We start from the raw sequence: 16,633 nt of genomic DNA, 5'->3' as shown, positions 1-16,633 counted from the left end.
TTTTCTGTTTTTTTTTTTTTTTTGCTCTGAAGTTATTTCCCCTGGCAACCTTCTTTTTTTATTGTATTTTTTTTTCTCCTTTCGTTTTCCTTTTATATTGTTCTTGATAGATTATGTTATTGTTCTTTGCATTAATAAAAAAAAAAAAAAAAAAAAAAAAAAGACCGTAAAAAAATATGGACGACTCGACATCATCGGTTTCCGCTTGCCATATTTGAAGCTTTCAGGCGGGGGTGCACGGCGCTGACATCTTGGGACCGAGTCTGCGCAGTAGCGATTTCGGGACCGGAGTTGCGCAGTAGAGCGCAGGAAGTAGAGCAGGAAGTACAGCTGCAATATCAAAAGCCCGCCCACACTCTCGCGGATGCAGAACAATTAATTATTTTGGTGTGAAATAAACAGTTATGGAAATGTAGAAATTAAAGCTAATGCACCAATCTGCTCCCAAAAATTCCGAAAAAAGTCCGTTAGTGCCTCAGTGACAACTTCACTCAGAGAAGCCGTCAGTCTCAGCTGTCAATCATGACGTCACACCCCCCGCACACCCAAATTACTTCAGTATATTCGAGACTAGGAGAATTCCCAGTGTGGCTTCGACGCAGTACTTTTTCCCTTATCTCGTGGAACCAAGGTTACGTTAAGTAACCGAGTACGTTTTCCCTGCTAAAAAATCCATGCATAAATCAGCACGAAATCCATGTTGGTCCAGATAGCAAAGTGCTGTTTTAGCTGGTCCACCAGCACTGCCAATTCCCAGGTTGGGGTACAATCTAGCAACCAGCAATCCATGCTGGATTGGGACACAACTTTTGAAGTTTCTACACTTCTCTAAATTCCACACTAAATATCGGGGCTTCTCACTATTTAAAGTCACTATGATATATATATATATATATAAAAAAAACAAAACAAAAAAAAAAACATTAAAAAAGTAATAGTATATTGCAGTGTTTATTATGATTTATCAGTGTACATTATTATGATTAATACATATAAATATATTAATACATTTTCGGAGCTTCCTTTCACCTATACTTGCAGGCATTGAAATTGGATTTAGAAAGCCTGAGAAGTGACGTAGGGCTACTGTAGGCTACTGTCTGCGTTTCTGCGCATGCGCATGTTATATCCGGGAGGTTGAAGCTCTGTTGAAAACTGTGAGCTGTGACTAGTGTATGCAATTTGCAGTGTATATTGTTTCTGCTCAACTAATGACGCCGATTTTATATTCAGTTTCACTGTTGTTGTTTTTTCCTTAAAATGAAACGATTATAGTGCGTGGATAGTCACGAATAGGTCAAATGTGGGTCATTTTAGGTCGGCCATAAACCCAGGAAACGCTTCAGCGCAGCATTGACGATTTTTACGTACACAACAGCGCGAGAATTATGCTGCCATGACACCTGCTGAAGCAGCACGGAAGAAAAAACACGTACGGTTTGCCAGGATGGAAGAGGACATTGACCACGAAGAGAATACGCTTTTCGACAAGCGTAAAGACATTAAGGAAGGGCTGAAAAGTGCTCTAAAGGGGGGTAAAGGTTTGCTGAACCCTGGGTTCGATCAAGTCGATGTAATTCTCCCCGGACGGAGCCAGAGCAATACTGGGACATGCTGGCGATGGCTGGTCAGTCTTGTGCTTTGCGCATCGTTTCTCGGACTGGTGGGTCTGTATGTTCAGCTTGCATGTGGAAAATAGAAAACATATGAACACACAAAACGCTTTGAAACATGTGATTTTAATGTCCTCTCTCCTGTTATTTAATGTCTGAAAATGTGCTGTGGCTGTTTTAAAAATCAACTGACTGAAAAAATAACTGGGAATGGATGTTAAAATTGTTATGTTATGGTAATTGTTATGGTAATAACAATTGTTATGGTAATAACAATTAACATAACATTGTTATGGTAGTTCGTCTTAGTCTTTCTGTATTGTCATTAAGATTATTTGCACAAGGGAAATGCCAGACAAGTTAGCAGAGGTTTAACATGACTGACATGTTAAACTGGGCCTAGGTACAATACATTGTCAATAACTAACTTAAGGAATTCCTAAGCAGCCATAGTTTATAAACATATTGTATGCATTCACATAAAGTACTTTTTTTTTTTTAATTCCTAATATCTTTGTATTGTTGGAGTTTTATGTAAATACTGGTATGTGAATATAGAATTACCACTTTGTCATTACTGTACCTCTGCAAGACATCAATCAATTTTATGTGCAAATGTTGGAATGTGCTGCACATAAAACTTCTATATTTTTATATTGTATGAATTTGTTTATATGGTATATTTATAGGGAATGGCTATCTCTGTATTGGGCCCTACCTTTGAAGACCTGGCTATCAATGTCAACAAGAACATCAGTAATTTATCCTATATATTTGTGAGTCGTGCATCAGGATACATTGGAGGCTCCCTGTTAGGAGGGATCCTTTTTGACTGTGTGAACCCCCATCTGCTTTTGGGTAAGGCCCATGGACACGACAGAGAAAAGGACTGTGTTAAATGATAGAGGCATTTTAATATTTAACTTTAGTAAATTATTTACTCATAAAAATGTGTGTTGATTATTTTGAGTGTGTCTAACAGGTAAATATATGGACTCAACATCAAGGTTGCCCGTCTTGTGTAATCTGCAATCCTTGCACTATCACCCGATGAAGCTAATGAAGTTATGTTTAGATTTGTGTAACTTTTGATTGGTTAAGCGAAACAAAGATTTTAGAGCAGAACTATTTATTTAAATGACGCAAAAAAGGGGAAGGGCAAAATAAGAGGAAGGCTACAGAAAAGCTAGCTAAAGCTAGCTGTCCTTACAACAGTCATTAATGTATGTCAAGGGGTTCAGCATTTTTTTTGGTCATGAAGTGCCATTTTTATGTTTCTGAGTAAATCACTGTGCCACAGCCCCCAATACACCCACACCCTCAACATTCATAATGGCTAACATAGAAATAGTGTGGAACTATATATATATATATATATATATATATATATATATATATATATATATATATATATATATATATATATATATACAAATATAACAAAGGATTTTGAAAAATGTAAAAAAAAAAAAAAAAAAAAAAATATATATATATATATATATATATATATATATATATATATATATATATATATATATATATATATATATATATATATATTTTTTTTTTTTTTTTTTCTTTCTTTTTTTTTCTTTACATTTTTCAAAATCCTTTGTTTGGTTTTAGGCTTTGAAGAACAGATTTCCAGTGGGCCTATTTACACCTGTTTTTTTCATGTGTTTTAACTGATCGGATAGCTATCCATGTTTTTAACTGTTCCTTTTACACTTGCAATGGTAACATATGAGCCACGCGATTTTTTTATAATCTAATCTACAATTTCTGTGCTATATGCAAATTGAATTGAGTTACATTAAACAAAGCAAGATATGAGCTTCCTTTTATTTATCATCAGCCAATCTCAAGATAAAGGCCGCAATTGGAGAGAGAGTGAGAGAGAATTTACTACTTTTAATGAAGATATCTGTTGAGCTTCATGTGATACTAAACTTTTAGTTTCATTTGTGGCAGTTTGCATGTAGGCTTGCTGAGGAGGAGCTCAGTTCCTATGTCGCGATGCTTGCTGCAGTAGCGCTGTCATATCTTGGTACCGGGAGTCGTTATAATATTTTTGTATTACCATTTTAGGAAGAGTAAAATTTAAATTTGTGGCTTCAACAACCATCTGGAATGTGCACAAATGCCCTCTCTTTTGGTCTTCTCACAATTGGATAGCTATCTGATCAGAGAAAACAAAGTGCCCATATACACTTGGTTGAATATTTCTGAGATGTATAGCACTGACTATGTACTGCGGAACAAGCTCTAAGCTTGTGTCTAACTTGTGCATGTGATGCGCAGTGATCGCACTAGTGGTTTATCAGACCCATGTAGCCTACTTTTATTTACTTGTAAAATTTAATTCTCTCACTTTAATTCTATATAACTTCTTACTTAATAAAACAAGCAGTGTTGCTATGGGGAATGATTTGCTCCAAAATGTAGATCTGTTTGCTGGTATGAGGTATTTTTTTCTGAATTAAATGCATACATCTCTCTCACTTTTGCTCACATGCCAGCGATTAATCCTTCATCCGCCGACCCCTGAGTGTGTGTTTTGTGTTAGGACCCCAGAGAATTGCAGATTTATTTGGCTAAAATGTTTTTAAAAAGTCATGACAGTTAAAGGACATTTGTCAGTAGTAGACTGGTGTGGAGTATATTCTCCCTTACATTTTGTATTAAATCATTTATTTATTTTTTGTGGATATGTGATATTAGTCAAGTTAACTTTATTTATATAGCACCTTTACAATGAGGATTGTTTCAAAGCAGCTTCACAGTGTTAAACAGGACAATATTGCAACAGAATTTGATTCTGCTGTACAGTCGTTCTGGAGAAAACAGTGATGTTATCAGTAGTGATCGAACGATAATGATTTTTTATTTTATTTTTTATTACCGATTATTTGCGTGTTTATGTGCCTATAACTGATATATAGAACCTATATTTATTTATTGTATTATTTCCTTTTTTTACAATTCTAGCAACAGCACTGAACTAAACTTAAAGGGTTAGTTAACCCAAAAATGAAATTGATGTAATTAATGACTCGCCCTAATGTTGTTCAACACCCGTAAGACCTCCGTTCATCTCCGGAACACAGTTTAAGATATTTTATATTTAGTCCGAGAGCGTAATCGATCAATGATTCGGATCGCCAATGTCATGTGATTTCAGCAGTTTGGCACGTGATTCCATTGATCGATTCACTGATTCACAACCATTTAAATCTTTATTTGAGGATTGAACACAAACACAGAAGAGAATACAATGCTGAATAAAGGCAGTTTATTTTTATTTTTGGACATGTATTTTCAATGCTTCAAGAGATTCTAATTAACCCAATGAGGTCACATATGGACTACTTGGATGTTTTTATTCCCTTTCTGGACATGGACAGTATAGTGTGCATACACTTGCATACGCTGTCAGACTAAATATAAAATATCTTAAACTGTGTTCCGAAGATTAATGGAGGTCTTACAGGTGTGGAACGACATTAGGATAAGTCATTAATGACATCAATTTCATTTTTGGGTGAACTAACCCTTTAACTTTTTAATCACTGTAATTTTTGTAATTTTACTCCCTTACATACAGAAAAAAGACACTTACATTTTCTTCAAGAAATAGTCTGAAAGACTGATTAAAAAAAAATACAGTGCAAAGTCTTTAACATTAATGCGTTTGCATATTTTTAATTTATAACATGTTGTATATTTGCATATTACAATTGTACAGCCAAATCATATGATCAAGTATGACTCCCTTGGTGATTACGGTTAATTTATATCTGCAGGCTTCTCAATGTTAATCACAGCGCTTGGGATGTCTGGCACTCCCTTCTGTAAAAAGGCTTGGCTGCTCACTGTTTTGATGTCCGGTGTGGGGGTTTCAATGGGAATTTTAGATACAGGTAAGCACGCTTCCCAGTGTTTATAGTTTAATACCAGCATTAAGCAATTAACAATAAGAATTTTGTGACACTCAATATAATATCCTTTATAGCTTCTATTTTAACTCTTTGAGTTTCTGGTTGTCAACAGGTGGTAATGTTCTCATACTGAACACATGGGGAGAGCAGGCTGGGCCTCATCTACAGGCTCTGCACTTTAGCTTTGCTGCTGGAGCCTTTGCCTCCCCAATCATAGCCAAGCTGCTGTTCGGCTACCGTTCCAACAATGTCTCCATTAACATCCTGCCATTTGCCAATCCAAAGAGCATTCCTTTACCATCTATGTGGGCCTACATCGTGATAGGCGCTTTTGTTTTACTTGTGTCACTCTTCTTTTTTATCCTGTACTCCTGCAGTTCCCCCAACTCAAATAGGGCCAAGACGCCCTCAGGGAAGCAGTTGTTTTCCAAACATCACAACACACTCATATTCTTGTTGTCTGTGTTCTTCTTCTTCTACGTTGGAAGCGAGGTGGCGTATGGTTCATTTATATTTACCTATAGCAAGGACTATGCTCATATGGAATCAGCTCAAGCGGCAGAACTGAATTCACTGTTCTGGGGGATGTTTGCAGCTGGTCGTGGTCTGGCCATATTCTTTGCGACTTGCCTACACCCAGGCACCCTGATCCTGCTGAGTCTAGTGGGCACCACAGTTTCCTCACTCCTGCTGTGTCTTTTTAGCAAAAATGTCCCTATGCTCTGGACTTGCACTGGCCTGTATGGTGTCTCTATGTCTACCACCTTTCCCAGTGGGATTTCATGGGTTGAACAGTACACAACTGTGACAAGGCGCTCAGTGTTTGTGGTGGGTGCAGCTCTTGGAGAAATGGTTCTGCCAGCTCTGTTGGGCTTCTTACTAGGGAGGGTGCAGAATCAGCCATTGCTGATGTACTTGGCACTTTGCACATCCACCTTCACTTCTATCCTGTTCCCTGTCTTGTACAAACTAGCATCACCAGGGGGGGATGCCACCTTACGGAAAACGTCAGGGAGATGCACCAAGGATGCGGATGACAGCGAGTATTGCCAAGCATTGCTGGACAATGTGGAAGAAGAGGAGCAAGAAAATGAAAGTGAAGCTGACCAGTGGAATGATGCTGACTTTGAGGTGATAGAGATGGATGATGCCACCCTGTTGTGCTCTCCTTCTAAAGCCTCAGTGCCACCTGATGTTGCAGCCAGTGCGCTTGCTGCCCAATCAATGGCTGCCCCATTATCAGCAGCACCCTCAAGTGACACCACAACTCTGTCTAACACTCCATCTTTTTCCACAGACTCTCCCAGACGCAAACTCTTAATGTCCCTCAATAGGGAGAAGAAAGACTAATATATTGCACTGTCAAAGATGTTTCAGACTTAAGCCCTTAGCCATGGACTGAGAAGTGGCTGCTAAATCCTTGCTCACCAGATCAACCTGAAGCAGTTTTTTCTTTGTTGAAAAGCTCACACTAGCCAGTTGATTTGCACCAGTTGCATGTTTGACGTTCCTTATGGCGGCAACAGAAACTTTTTCTACTTACCAATGTACAGGGTTATTTGGAAGAAGTTTAATTAGTATATTGGACATCAACTGAGAATTGTCCTGTCATTGACGATCAGCCTTATAATGGGACTCTATTGTATATTAGTATTATATTGGATTTCTACATCTCATTTGTTATTGTTGGTTGATTTATCTTGAATTAAAGGTTTTTGTACAATTGTAACCAGCACAATACACCAGTCTTAAAAGGATAGTTCACTTTGAAATAAAATTTTGATATGTTTTAGCTTACCTCATGGGCATCCGAGATGTAGGAGTATTTGTTTCCCCAGTAGTTTCAATTTTGATCATTTTAGGTCAAACCGTTCTTGTCTATGGTCACCACCTCAAAGAGCATACACAGAGAAGTCCAAATTAAAGAATCCCCCATCGTAAGTACACACTGATGGCCTAAGACACGAAACGAGCAGATTGTGTGAGAAAACTAACAGTATTTATATCGTTTTTACCTCTTGTACACCACTATGTCCAACTGATCTGAGGGCGCGCATGCGTGTTTCCTGTTGTGACATTCACGCGTTCTGGCTTTAGTCTGCGCAAGCGCGGAAAGCGCCGAAAGTGGATCTCTTGCGCATGTACGTCTCTCATTGTTTACACAGAAATTTGGGAAGTGTTACCTTTCACTGAAAAGATCTAAACATATTTAGACATACAGGACATCGCATTGGAAGAAGATTGATATATTAACAGACAAAGTTGAATTTCTCATAACCATATTTATTTGAACCAGAATACACTGATCAAGAATGTGATACCACTTCCGGCGCTTTCCGCTCTTGCGCAGACTAAAGCGCGAATGTTACAACAGGAAACACGCACGCGCGCCCTCGGATCAGTCGGACGTCGTGGTGTACAAGAGGTAAAAGCGATATAAATACTGTTTGTTTTCTCACACAAATCGCTTGTTTGTATGTTAGGCCATCAATGTGTACTTACGATGGGGGATTGTTTAATTTGGACTTCTCTGTGTATGCTCTTTGAGGTGGTGACCATAGACCTGCATTATGTGAGGCACAGACAAGAACGGTTTGACCTAAAATGATCAAAATTGAAACTACTGGGAAACAAATATTCCTACATCTCGGATGCCCATGAGGTAAGCTAAAACATATCAAAATTTAATTTCAAAGTGAACTATCCCTTTAAGAACTGTAAAAAGATTAAGGCATTTTTTTTTGTATTGTATGGTGAGACAATGTATAAATATTCAATAATAGTAATATTTCGATGCTGAAGTCTTTCTTGAAAGTTCTCATTTTGTTCACAAAATATTTCTATTAATTTTTGAATCATACTGAATGTTCATTTTAAATTGTGATTTTTTTTATCCCCTGCAATATCATTCCAATAATTTTAGAGTAATTAGGCCTGTCGCGATAGTCGATTAATCAATCAATCGCTCAATAAAAAAAAATGAGCTCGATAATTTTTCCGGCAGCGATAATTTCCATTTGCATGCTTTTTTGTTGAGACGTCATTCTCGGTCAGCAGATTCGTCTGGAACTCGTGGCTCTTCAGTTTTGGAGCCACACGGAAAGTTATGAAATTTGACGTGCACAACGCCAAGCGAAATGGGGTCTCGCGCGTCGAAGTCATTTTTGCCTCGCGCTCGAGCGGACGCATCGTGCATAAATGAGGCTTAAAGTTACACTGAAGTTTGATAAACGCAAGTTAATTCTTCAGTTCAATCTTTGTGTGCTAAAAAAGGCACATACGTTCCTGTAGAGATAGCAATACACATTCTCCTTTTTTTTTTTTTTGCCAAATAAATGAAAAGCATGTCATCAATGTGTTCTCTCTTGCTGTATCAAAATATCACTTTCCTCAGAGATGGTCAAGTTCAGTTTGTGCATGATTTGGCTATGATATACATTTTTTTTTATACTGTATCCTCATTGTATCCAATATTAATTGTGGGTAATTAATATATCATATGCTGAAGTACATTTCTGGATTAAAAGAAAAAAAAACAACAAGAACCGTACAGAATGGAAAACCGTGACCCTTAAACAGTGATACGAACCGAGGGTTTTGTGAACCGTGGCGCCCCTAATATGCACCTAAGGGTTTTGTGAACCTTTTAATCAGCCCCTAATATGCACCTAAAACACAATTATCCATTTTATTTATTGCTTTTGGTACTTATTTAAACAGACAGAGTCCATTGCTTTTATTGTTTTTGGTTTTGTTCATTTATTATGGTTATTTAAAATGTTTTCCATTTTTAGTGTTAAATAGTCTTTAGAAATGAAAGTTTATTGATCTTTGAAAAGTTGTACCTGCATTATTATGATTTTAGATGAAAATGGTCTCAGAACGACAATATTATCGTTTATCGCAATAATTTCTTGGCCAATTTATCCAGCAAAATTTGTTATCGTGACAGGCCTAAGAGTAATTAAAAACAGACTATTGCAATGTCAATTTCTTCCAATATTGTGCAGCTCTACTTGATAGATAAAATTACTTTTATCACTAATGCATGTTAATTGTTTTTTTCTTAACAAACTACAACTGATGGGAACATTTCCATTACTTGAACTAGGTAGTCTCATTTGTTGGAAGTCCCACTTAACATGACTGCATAAACATCCTACATTTTCTATTGTTGAAACACAAGTCACTTCTGGTTTGGACACAGCATGTGATTAGACATGGCTCAGGTAGATTAGGACCCCCATCCCCTCATAAATATTTGGACTCACTGGAATCGTAGTGTACAACCCAATAGGATGTAAAAACCAAAGGAACCATTTAATTAGAAACAAGCATTTGTTAAATACATCAAGTTTTATTATATCAATATTAAATCTCCACCACAAATGTTATTTAAAAACAAAGCACCTTAAGTTTTTACAAGTTTACAAAAACAGGTTACAGAGCTCTGGTAGCTCTTTAGTTTTTACATAGCTAACAATGTCTGGTTTAGAATAGAGAAAGCATTAGAAAAGTTTTTTTTAAAAGGGAAAAAAAAAGAAAGTACAATTGTGCACAAAGACAATATGAATTAACATATTGCTGAAGTCCAAGTTAAGGCTGATACTGACTTGCCTCTGCAGAGAATGGACAGACAAAGCATGTGGGTGGAATCCTTAAGCAGGGCATAAACATTTTTTGATTTTTCTTTTCTCCACATTTTTTTATTATCCGTGTTCAAAAATGTATGGATACTCAAAGGCTTATTTACAAGATACTGATTTTACAGGGGAAAATAACTGCAGTCAAACATTGCTATACAAGAATTACAGCCAGTACTGAATCTCCTTGATTAACAAATTGCTACAGTTTGAGGTTCATTTTATAGAGGATTATGCTGTAAATGTTTGACATGTCAATCTGCAGAAATGTAACAAATTAATGAACACTCAAGACAACAACTTCAAAGCAAACTCAAACACATTGCATTAAAATCACCTTCCTCTTTCTCTGTAACAGTATAAGATGGAATCTCTCACACCTTTTCAAACTATAATGCATAGAAATTGTGCTAAATGGCACAGTGTCAATAGCACCAGAGTAAAATGAAAGGGGACAAACTGCAGGACTATCAGAACTGCTCCAGCAGCTGGCGAAGATATGGTCCTCGGGAAAGATGCCGATTGATGCGTGACAATTTGTAGAGCATAGGGCAGTCTAATGAAACACATGGAACCCGACGGTCTGTACTGCCACTGCAACTTCTACATACCTGTCAATCAAATCATAACAGAAAAGAACAAATGATTAATAAAATGATAAACATGATGCATGTGTCCTATATAGCCAAACTTTTGACCAAATCTGGTATACTTCATATATCACATGTGTTGCAAAAAGTCACGAGTGAAAAACTGGCCTTTTACACCAATGCTAAAGAAGGTCAAGCTGAAGAAAATGCTACTTTACATTCATAGAAAAGCACTTGTCAGTAAAACATAAATATTATTTTAACACTATAATTTTGGTCTTTTGACCAACCTTTGTTATAAAGAAACTTGAAAAAAAGAAGTGTAAGATGTAGACAGTTACAAACTTATGACACGCAAACTAAGCACTTATATTAATTTTGTTTTTATGTGGCCAAAAAGCAAATATTTAGCTTCCATGCAGATACTGTACAAATATCTAAGAAGTGATGACTTGTGAGGTGTGGTCAGAAATTGTCTCTATCAAAAAGTACTAAATACATGTTAGTACACTAAAATAACATGGACAACACAGCAGAACATCTGCTTCCATATCTAGATTTTGTAAAAGATCTTTGTGATTAGTTTAAAAGTGCTTATTGTATCAGTCTGGTTGAAACCGGTTTTCAAGCGGGCCTAAAAAACTAAAACAGCTTATTCCAAGAAGCAGTAAAGCCAGCTAATCAGTCTTAGAATGCCATAGTATGTTCATTGTTATTGACCATCTGATGCTGTCAGTTCTGATCTATGGGTGCTTTCACACTGGTAGTTAAAAACGGGGTATTGTTTATATGAAAAATTGCTAATGTAAAACCATGAAGACATGTCTTCCGTGGTGCGATTCACATGAATGTGAAACCAACCCAGACTCTGGTGCACACTTGTTTAGGAAGAAAAGTAAGCTGCACATGCATTTTAGTCAATGGCAATGTATTGAGTACAATAAAACACATGTACGGGATGATTGTGATAATATGACCAGGAGCAATCACAGTTGGACTCGGACTGCAACAAACATGCCTAGTGTAAGTGAAAGCCTCCTAAGACAACATGCCTTCTAACCTTTAGCAGCTGGTCTTGCTGGCTTTCCCAAAGTCGCAAGTCTTGGTGTAGGTGGATAGCAACATGCTGGGGTTCGGCCCGGCAATGCTCACACACTCCCAGCTGTGTCAGCTCATCACAAACTGGGCAATGCAGTGTTGTAAAATACTGAGAAATGGTGCCCTTTCTTGCGCCCTCATCTCCTCCTTCTCTTCCACCCCCCAAAGAGCTCCATGCCTTCTGTACCTGTGCAATGAAAAACACCAACAGATTTGTTTTAAAAGATGAAAAGGTGAGGCATGCAATTTTTTTCATGTTAAAATACTTAATCAAATGTATATGCATTAACTATGATTGAATGGAAACATAATTGAATTGAAAGAAAAACAAAGTGTAAACACTAGTTCTGCACTACTCTCAGCATAGGGCTGTTACGATATTAGATTTTTAACACCACGGTTATTGTGGCAAAAAGAATTCATGATATATCTACAGAAACCTTGGAGGTAAAATTTATCAAATACATTTTTACTTTATTTAGTTTTTCTTTTTTACCCAACGAACATAATTGGATACTGATAAACACAGGGTACATGCATCTTTTTTGAAGCTCCCTATAAAATAACGAGAGAAAAAAACAGTCACGTTCAACAGTGTGATGAATAAATATCAACATCAAAACTGATACTTCAACCTGTGTACGCATATTTTAAAGGGTTAGTTCACCCACAAATGTAATTTCTTTCATTAATGATTCACCCCAATGTCGTTCCACACCCGTAAGACCTCTATCCTCGGAACACTATTAAAAACAGATATTTTAGATTTAGTCCGAGGCCTTTCTGTCCTTTGAATATAAGTGTATGCCCACTTGCTGTCCACGTCTAGAAGGTAATGAAAACATCAAAGTAGTCCATATGTGACATCAGTTAGTTAGTTAGTTAGACTCTTTTGAATCGTCGACAATATATTTTGGTCCAAAAATAAATAAAAATACAACTTCAAAAGAGTTTAACTAACCAACTGATGTGACATATGGACTACTTTGATGTTTTCATTACCTTCTGGACGTGGACAGCAAGTGGGCATACACTTACATTCAAAGGACAGAATGGCCTCGGACTAAATCTAAAATATCTTAAACTGTGTTCCGAGGATGAACAGAGGTCTTACGGGTGTGGAACAACATTGGAGTGATTCATTAATGAAAGAAATTTCATTTTTAGGTGAACTAACCCTTTAAGCTTTGTTATCTATTAAGTTATCGATTATCATTGATATCTATTAAGTGCATGGCACTGCAGCCAACATAACATTTTACAGAGTTACTGTAGCAATGTGGTCGCTTGGTAGCCTAGAGATCTAGATGCTTCGTCTAGCAACTCTCTATGCACGTCTAAGCTGTAAAGACCAAACTCTGGTCAGGCCAATCACATTGTATATAGTCGGTGGGCGGGGCTTAACATAATGACGGCTGAGTTGCGCTTGCGTGCTTCCTACTAGTAAACACAGAAGCTGGCTTCGAATCAGCTTTGAACGTCACTCTGGAAGACTTGGAGTTGAGCTTTTCTCTGAGAAAAGAACGGCGCTGAAGTCATTCTTAAAAAGGGAAGATGTGTTTGGAGTTTTGCCCATTGGATATGGCGAAAGTCTAATCTTCACATGTTTACTAGCTTCAACTAGCTCCGCTTCACCTTCGTTGCTCTGGTTGGTTGTAGCGCTATCCTATCGCGTGCAGAGGGAGTTTGAAAGACAACCGCTTATCCCGCCCCTCGGATTGAGCCCTGTCAATGGTGAGTTTCCAGACCAAACATCTTGATGTGGGTCTGGCTTGTCAGGCTAATCACACGTTTTTTCTAGATCAGTTTTAATCGAGTAAAATGTCTGAACTACAACAACAGAAAATGGCAGTGCTATGAACAGGCTGTATTGACCATGACTAGACTGCAAATAAAAATGCAAAAATATACATTATATAATAGACACTGATTAATTAAACGAAACCATGAGAAACAACACAAGCCCATGCTCCCGTGACTCTTGAGACCGTCTCGGACTGGTGTTTAGAGTTCCCGCCACCGCCCCCAGCAGCGAGCATTCTTGCAAGACTTATGGCCTTTTTACACCTGTTCACTTCATTGTTTTCACTAATCAGATATCTATCATATTGTAAAAAGATCAGGAGTAAATGTATTCCGAAATTCTTTTAAGGGGGATTTAAATCCGATGACTTAAAGGTGTCCTAGAATGAAAAATTGAATTAACCATGCTATAGTGAAATAAGAAGAGTTCAGTACATGGACATCACATAACTGAGTCTCAAACACCATTGCCTCCTACTTCTTATGTAAATCTTGTGCATGAAAAACACCACGGAAAAATAAGTGCTTCTCAACATAAACGCAACCGTGATGCAAGCGTTGGGGATCATTTATATGTACAAATTTTGCATATGTCCAAACATGTTCATTGTCAGGCGTAACTGACTGAGCCGAATCATCAGGTAAACAAGCTGCTCGCATGGACACGTCATGTTTCAGGCTATGCAGGAGACGTGAGGACTTTTCTACCCTTCCTACAGATAAAAAAATGTCAACAGTCATGGTTGATGTTTAAAATCAGATACCACAACAATTTAATTCAAGATCGTTAATTTGTTCGGCCCATTTCAAGCAAGCATCGCTCAGCGTCTTAAACTGAAGAAAGTGGCAATTACAACTGCATTCCTGCAAGCAGTAAGTAGCGATTTTATCCACTTATTGACTGTTTAAACAATTTCTGATTAAATTGAAAGTTTCTTACAGAGACAACATTGTCTAGATAATGCAAGATGCTAGTACAGTAACAATAGGAAAGACCAAGTACCATACAAAACTAAATAGTGTGTAACACTATATACAAAATACAACCGTAGATACGTTGCTTACAGATCGTTCACTCGATCCTTCTTGCAAACGTCACCTTTTCCACCATATATGTTAAAACAATATTCATTTGTTATTATTATACGGCTATTCATTTTGTAAAATATATTTATATTTTTGAGAACTGAAGTATGATGTTTTCGCATGCTTGTATTTCAGAGTACATCACAGTCACGGGGCAGAGCTTATAGGCAGGGTTTTTCTGTGTAGACCAGCGGCTTTAGCCCAGCAAAGTGCCCGGGGGTCCGCAAAATAATTTGCTATAGGCTATCCTACCGTATTTTCCGGACTGTAAAGTCATGTTTTTTATCATGAAACATGCCATGGTCTATTCCTAAGTGATTTATATGTTGCATTTAACCTCAAATTATCGAAATGTTGACTTCCAGTAACCTGCGTTATCACATGCCTATCAGTTTTGGCATTTCTAAATTGACGTTATCTTAACTTTCATTATCAATATAAAACTAAACATATAAAAAGGTTATTCTGCTTAATTTAATTTGTCTGTTGTAGCCTACATTATTAATGCTGTGCCAGTCAGTCTACTTGCTGTTATTCCAAACTCAAAGGCTGTGAAGATGCCGATTCCCACCAGTAGCTACTGAAGTAGCCTACGATGCCTTTTTATTTTTTTTATTTTTTTATTTTTACATAAATAGTATAATATTTAAGCGTCAAAATGCACACTTCAGTTAGCCTACAGTTTAACTTTTTGAACCCATATGCTGTTAAACTGAACGTACAATTCTTTATTTTATATTTTAATATCCACCGAGATCAAATTGTTTGTCAATATAGACCCTCTATATTGCTATAGTGTATCCTACCATATTTTCCGTACTGTAGGCCTGCGTTGCTCGTGCATCTTTCATTCGGTCCAAAGTTTCCATATTTGCAATGTAACATTTGGATGCTATAAATTATGTTATATGAATGGGTCAAATGAGTTTGCAAATCACCCTGAATCCACTTGAATTAGTTTGGACTGCTCTCTCAGATTTGCACAAAACCTTTGTGATATTTAGGCTAATTTAATGTCGATAAAAAAACTATTGTGAATTGACAGCGTTTCCATTAACTGCTGTTATGTGACTAAAACATATTTTTATGCAATGTATGCAATGCATAAAAAGTATGCAATGCAAACAAAAGTATGCAATGTATGTTGGTAAGTTTATGTATATCCCAGCACCGCAATAGCCAGTATTTTTAATGGAAGGAGACATAGGCGTCTTATCCAAACAATAATCAAAATTCAAAGAATGAAATGTTTGAATTTGCATGGTGGTAAGACAAATATCGCAAGTTAGCCTACTACAAGAATACAATTTGAACAAGCAAAATAAAACAGAATCACAGCACACACGTTTAGCTATGTCTTTGCCTTTTAACTAATATTTTAAAGGACAAAATCAAGTCAGCAGTCACTTTACTTTGGCCAGGCCCTGTGCTGTGTCTCACACTAGGCACAGCCCTTGCGCAGGTTGGCTGTATAGCCTATTATTACAAAAACACATGCATTATAGGCTATACATTGTGTTAATTATCCCCACCCACATGCACACAAGCACCCTTTTGCTGTGTGTGTATATATATATATATACACACACACACACACACACACACACACACACACACACACACACACACACACACACAGGTCCTTGTAAAAAAAATTGCATATTGTGATAAAGTTTTCCATAATGTAATGATAAAAAATATACTTTCATATATTTTAGATTCATTGCACACCAACTGAAATATTTCAGGTATTTCATTTATTGTTTTAATACTGATGATTTTGGCATACATCTCATGGAGACCCAAAATTCCGATCTCAAAAAAATTAGCATATCATGAAAAGATTCTCTAAACGAGCTATT

General features: G+C 37.0%; 2 protein-coding genes across 4 annotated transcripts in view; one reads left to right on the top strand and one right to left on the bottom strand.

Moving 5' to 3' along the window:
* The first annotated feature begins 968 nt into the window (after window positions 1–968).
* Window positions 969–7,371, top strand: mfsd4b (major facilitator superfamily domain containing 4B). 2 transcript variants are annotated; one of them, XM_067417391.1, is made up of 4 exons: window positions 969–1,627; window positions 2,303–2,471; window positions 5,417–5,533; window positions 5,664–7,371. In XM_067417391.1, the coding sequence occupies exons 1-4, from the start codon at window positions 1,397–1,399 to the stop codon at window positions 6,899–6,901; spliced, it is 1,755 nt and encodes a 584-aa protein (XP_067273492.1). In that variant the 5' UTR covers window positions 969–1,396; the 3' UTR covers window positions 6,902–7,371. The 2 variants fall into 2 exon arrangements, with proteins under 2 accessions (XP_067273492.1, XP_067273491.1); XM_067417390.1 differs by having other exon boundaries at window positions 977–1,663; window positions 5,664–7,369.
* A 2,751-nt stretch (window positions 7,372–10,122) lies between these two features.
* rev3l (REV3 like, DNA directed polymerase zeta catalytic subunit) overlaps window positions 10,123–16,633 on the bottom strand; it is a 204,124-nt gene continuing 197,613 nt past the window's right edge. For both annotated transcript variants that reach the window (XM_067417392.1, XM_067417393.1), the window contains exons 31-32: window positions 11,845–12,069; window positions 10,123–10,805 (exon numbers count right to left, since the gene is read on the bottom strand). In XM_067417392.1, coding sequence (XP_067273493.1) covers window positions 10,665–10,805; window positions 11,845–12,069 — 366 coding nt within the window. In that variant the 3' untranslated portion in view covers window positions 10,123–10,664. The remainder of the gene's footprint in view (window positions 10,806–11,844; window positions 12,070–16,633) is intronic.

Source organism: Pseudorasbora parva, chromosome 15 (genome assembly GCF_024679245.1).
Source record: "Pseudorasbora parva isolate DD20220531a chromosome 15, ASM2467924v1, whole genome shotgun sequence".
NCBI classification, from domain to species: domain Eukaryota; kingdom Metazoa; phylum Chordata; class Actinopteri; order Cypriniformes; family Gobionidae; genus Pseudorasbora; species Pseudorasbora parva.
This window is presented reverse-complemented; position numbering and strand designations above follow the sequence as displayed.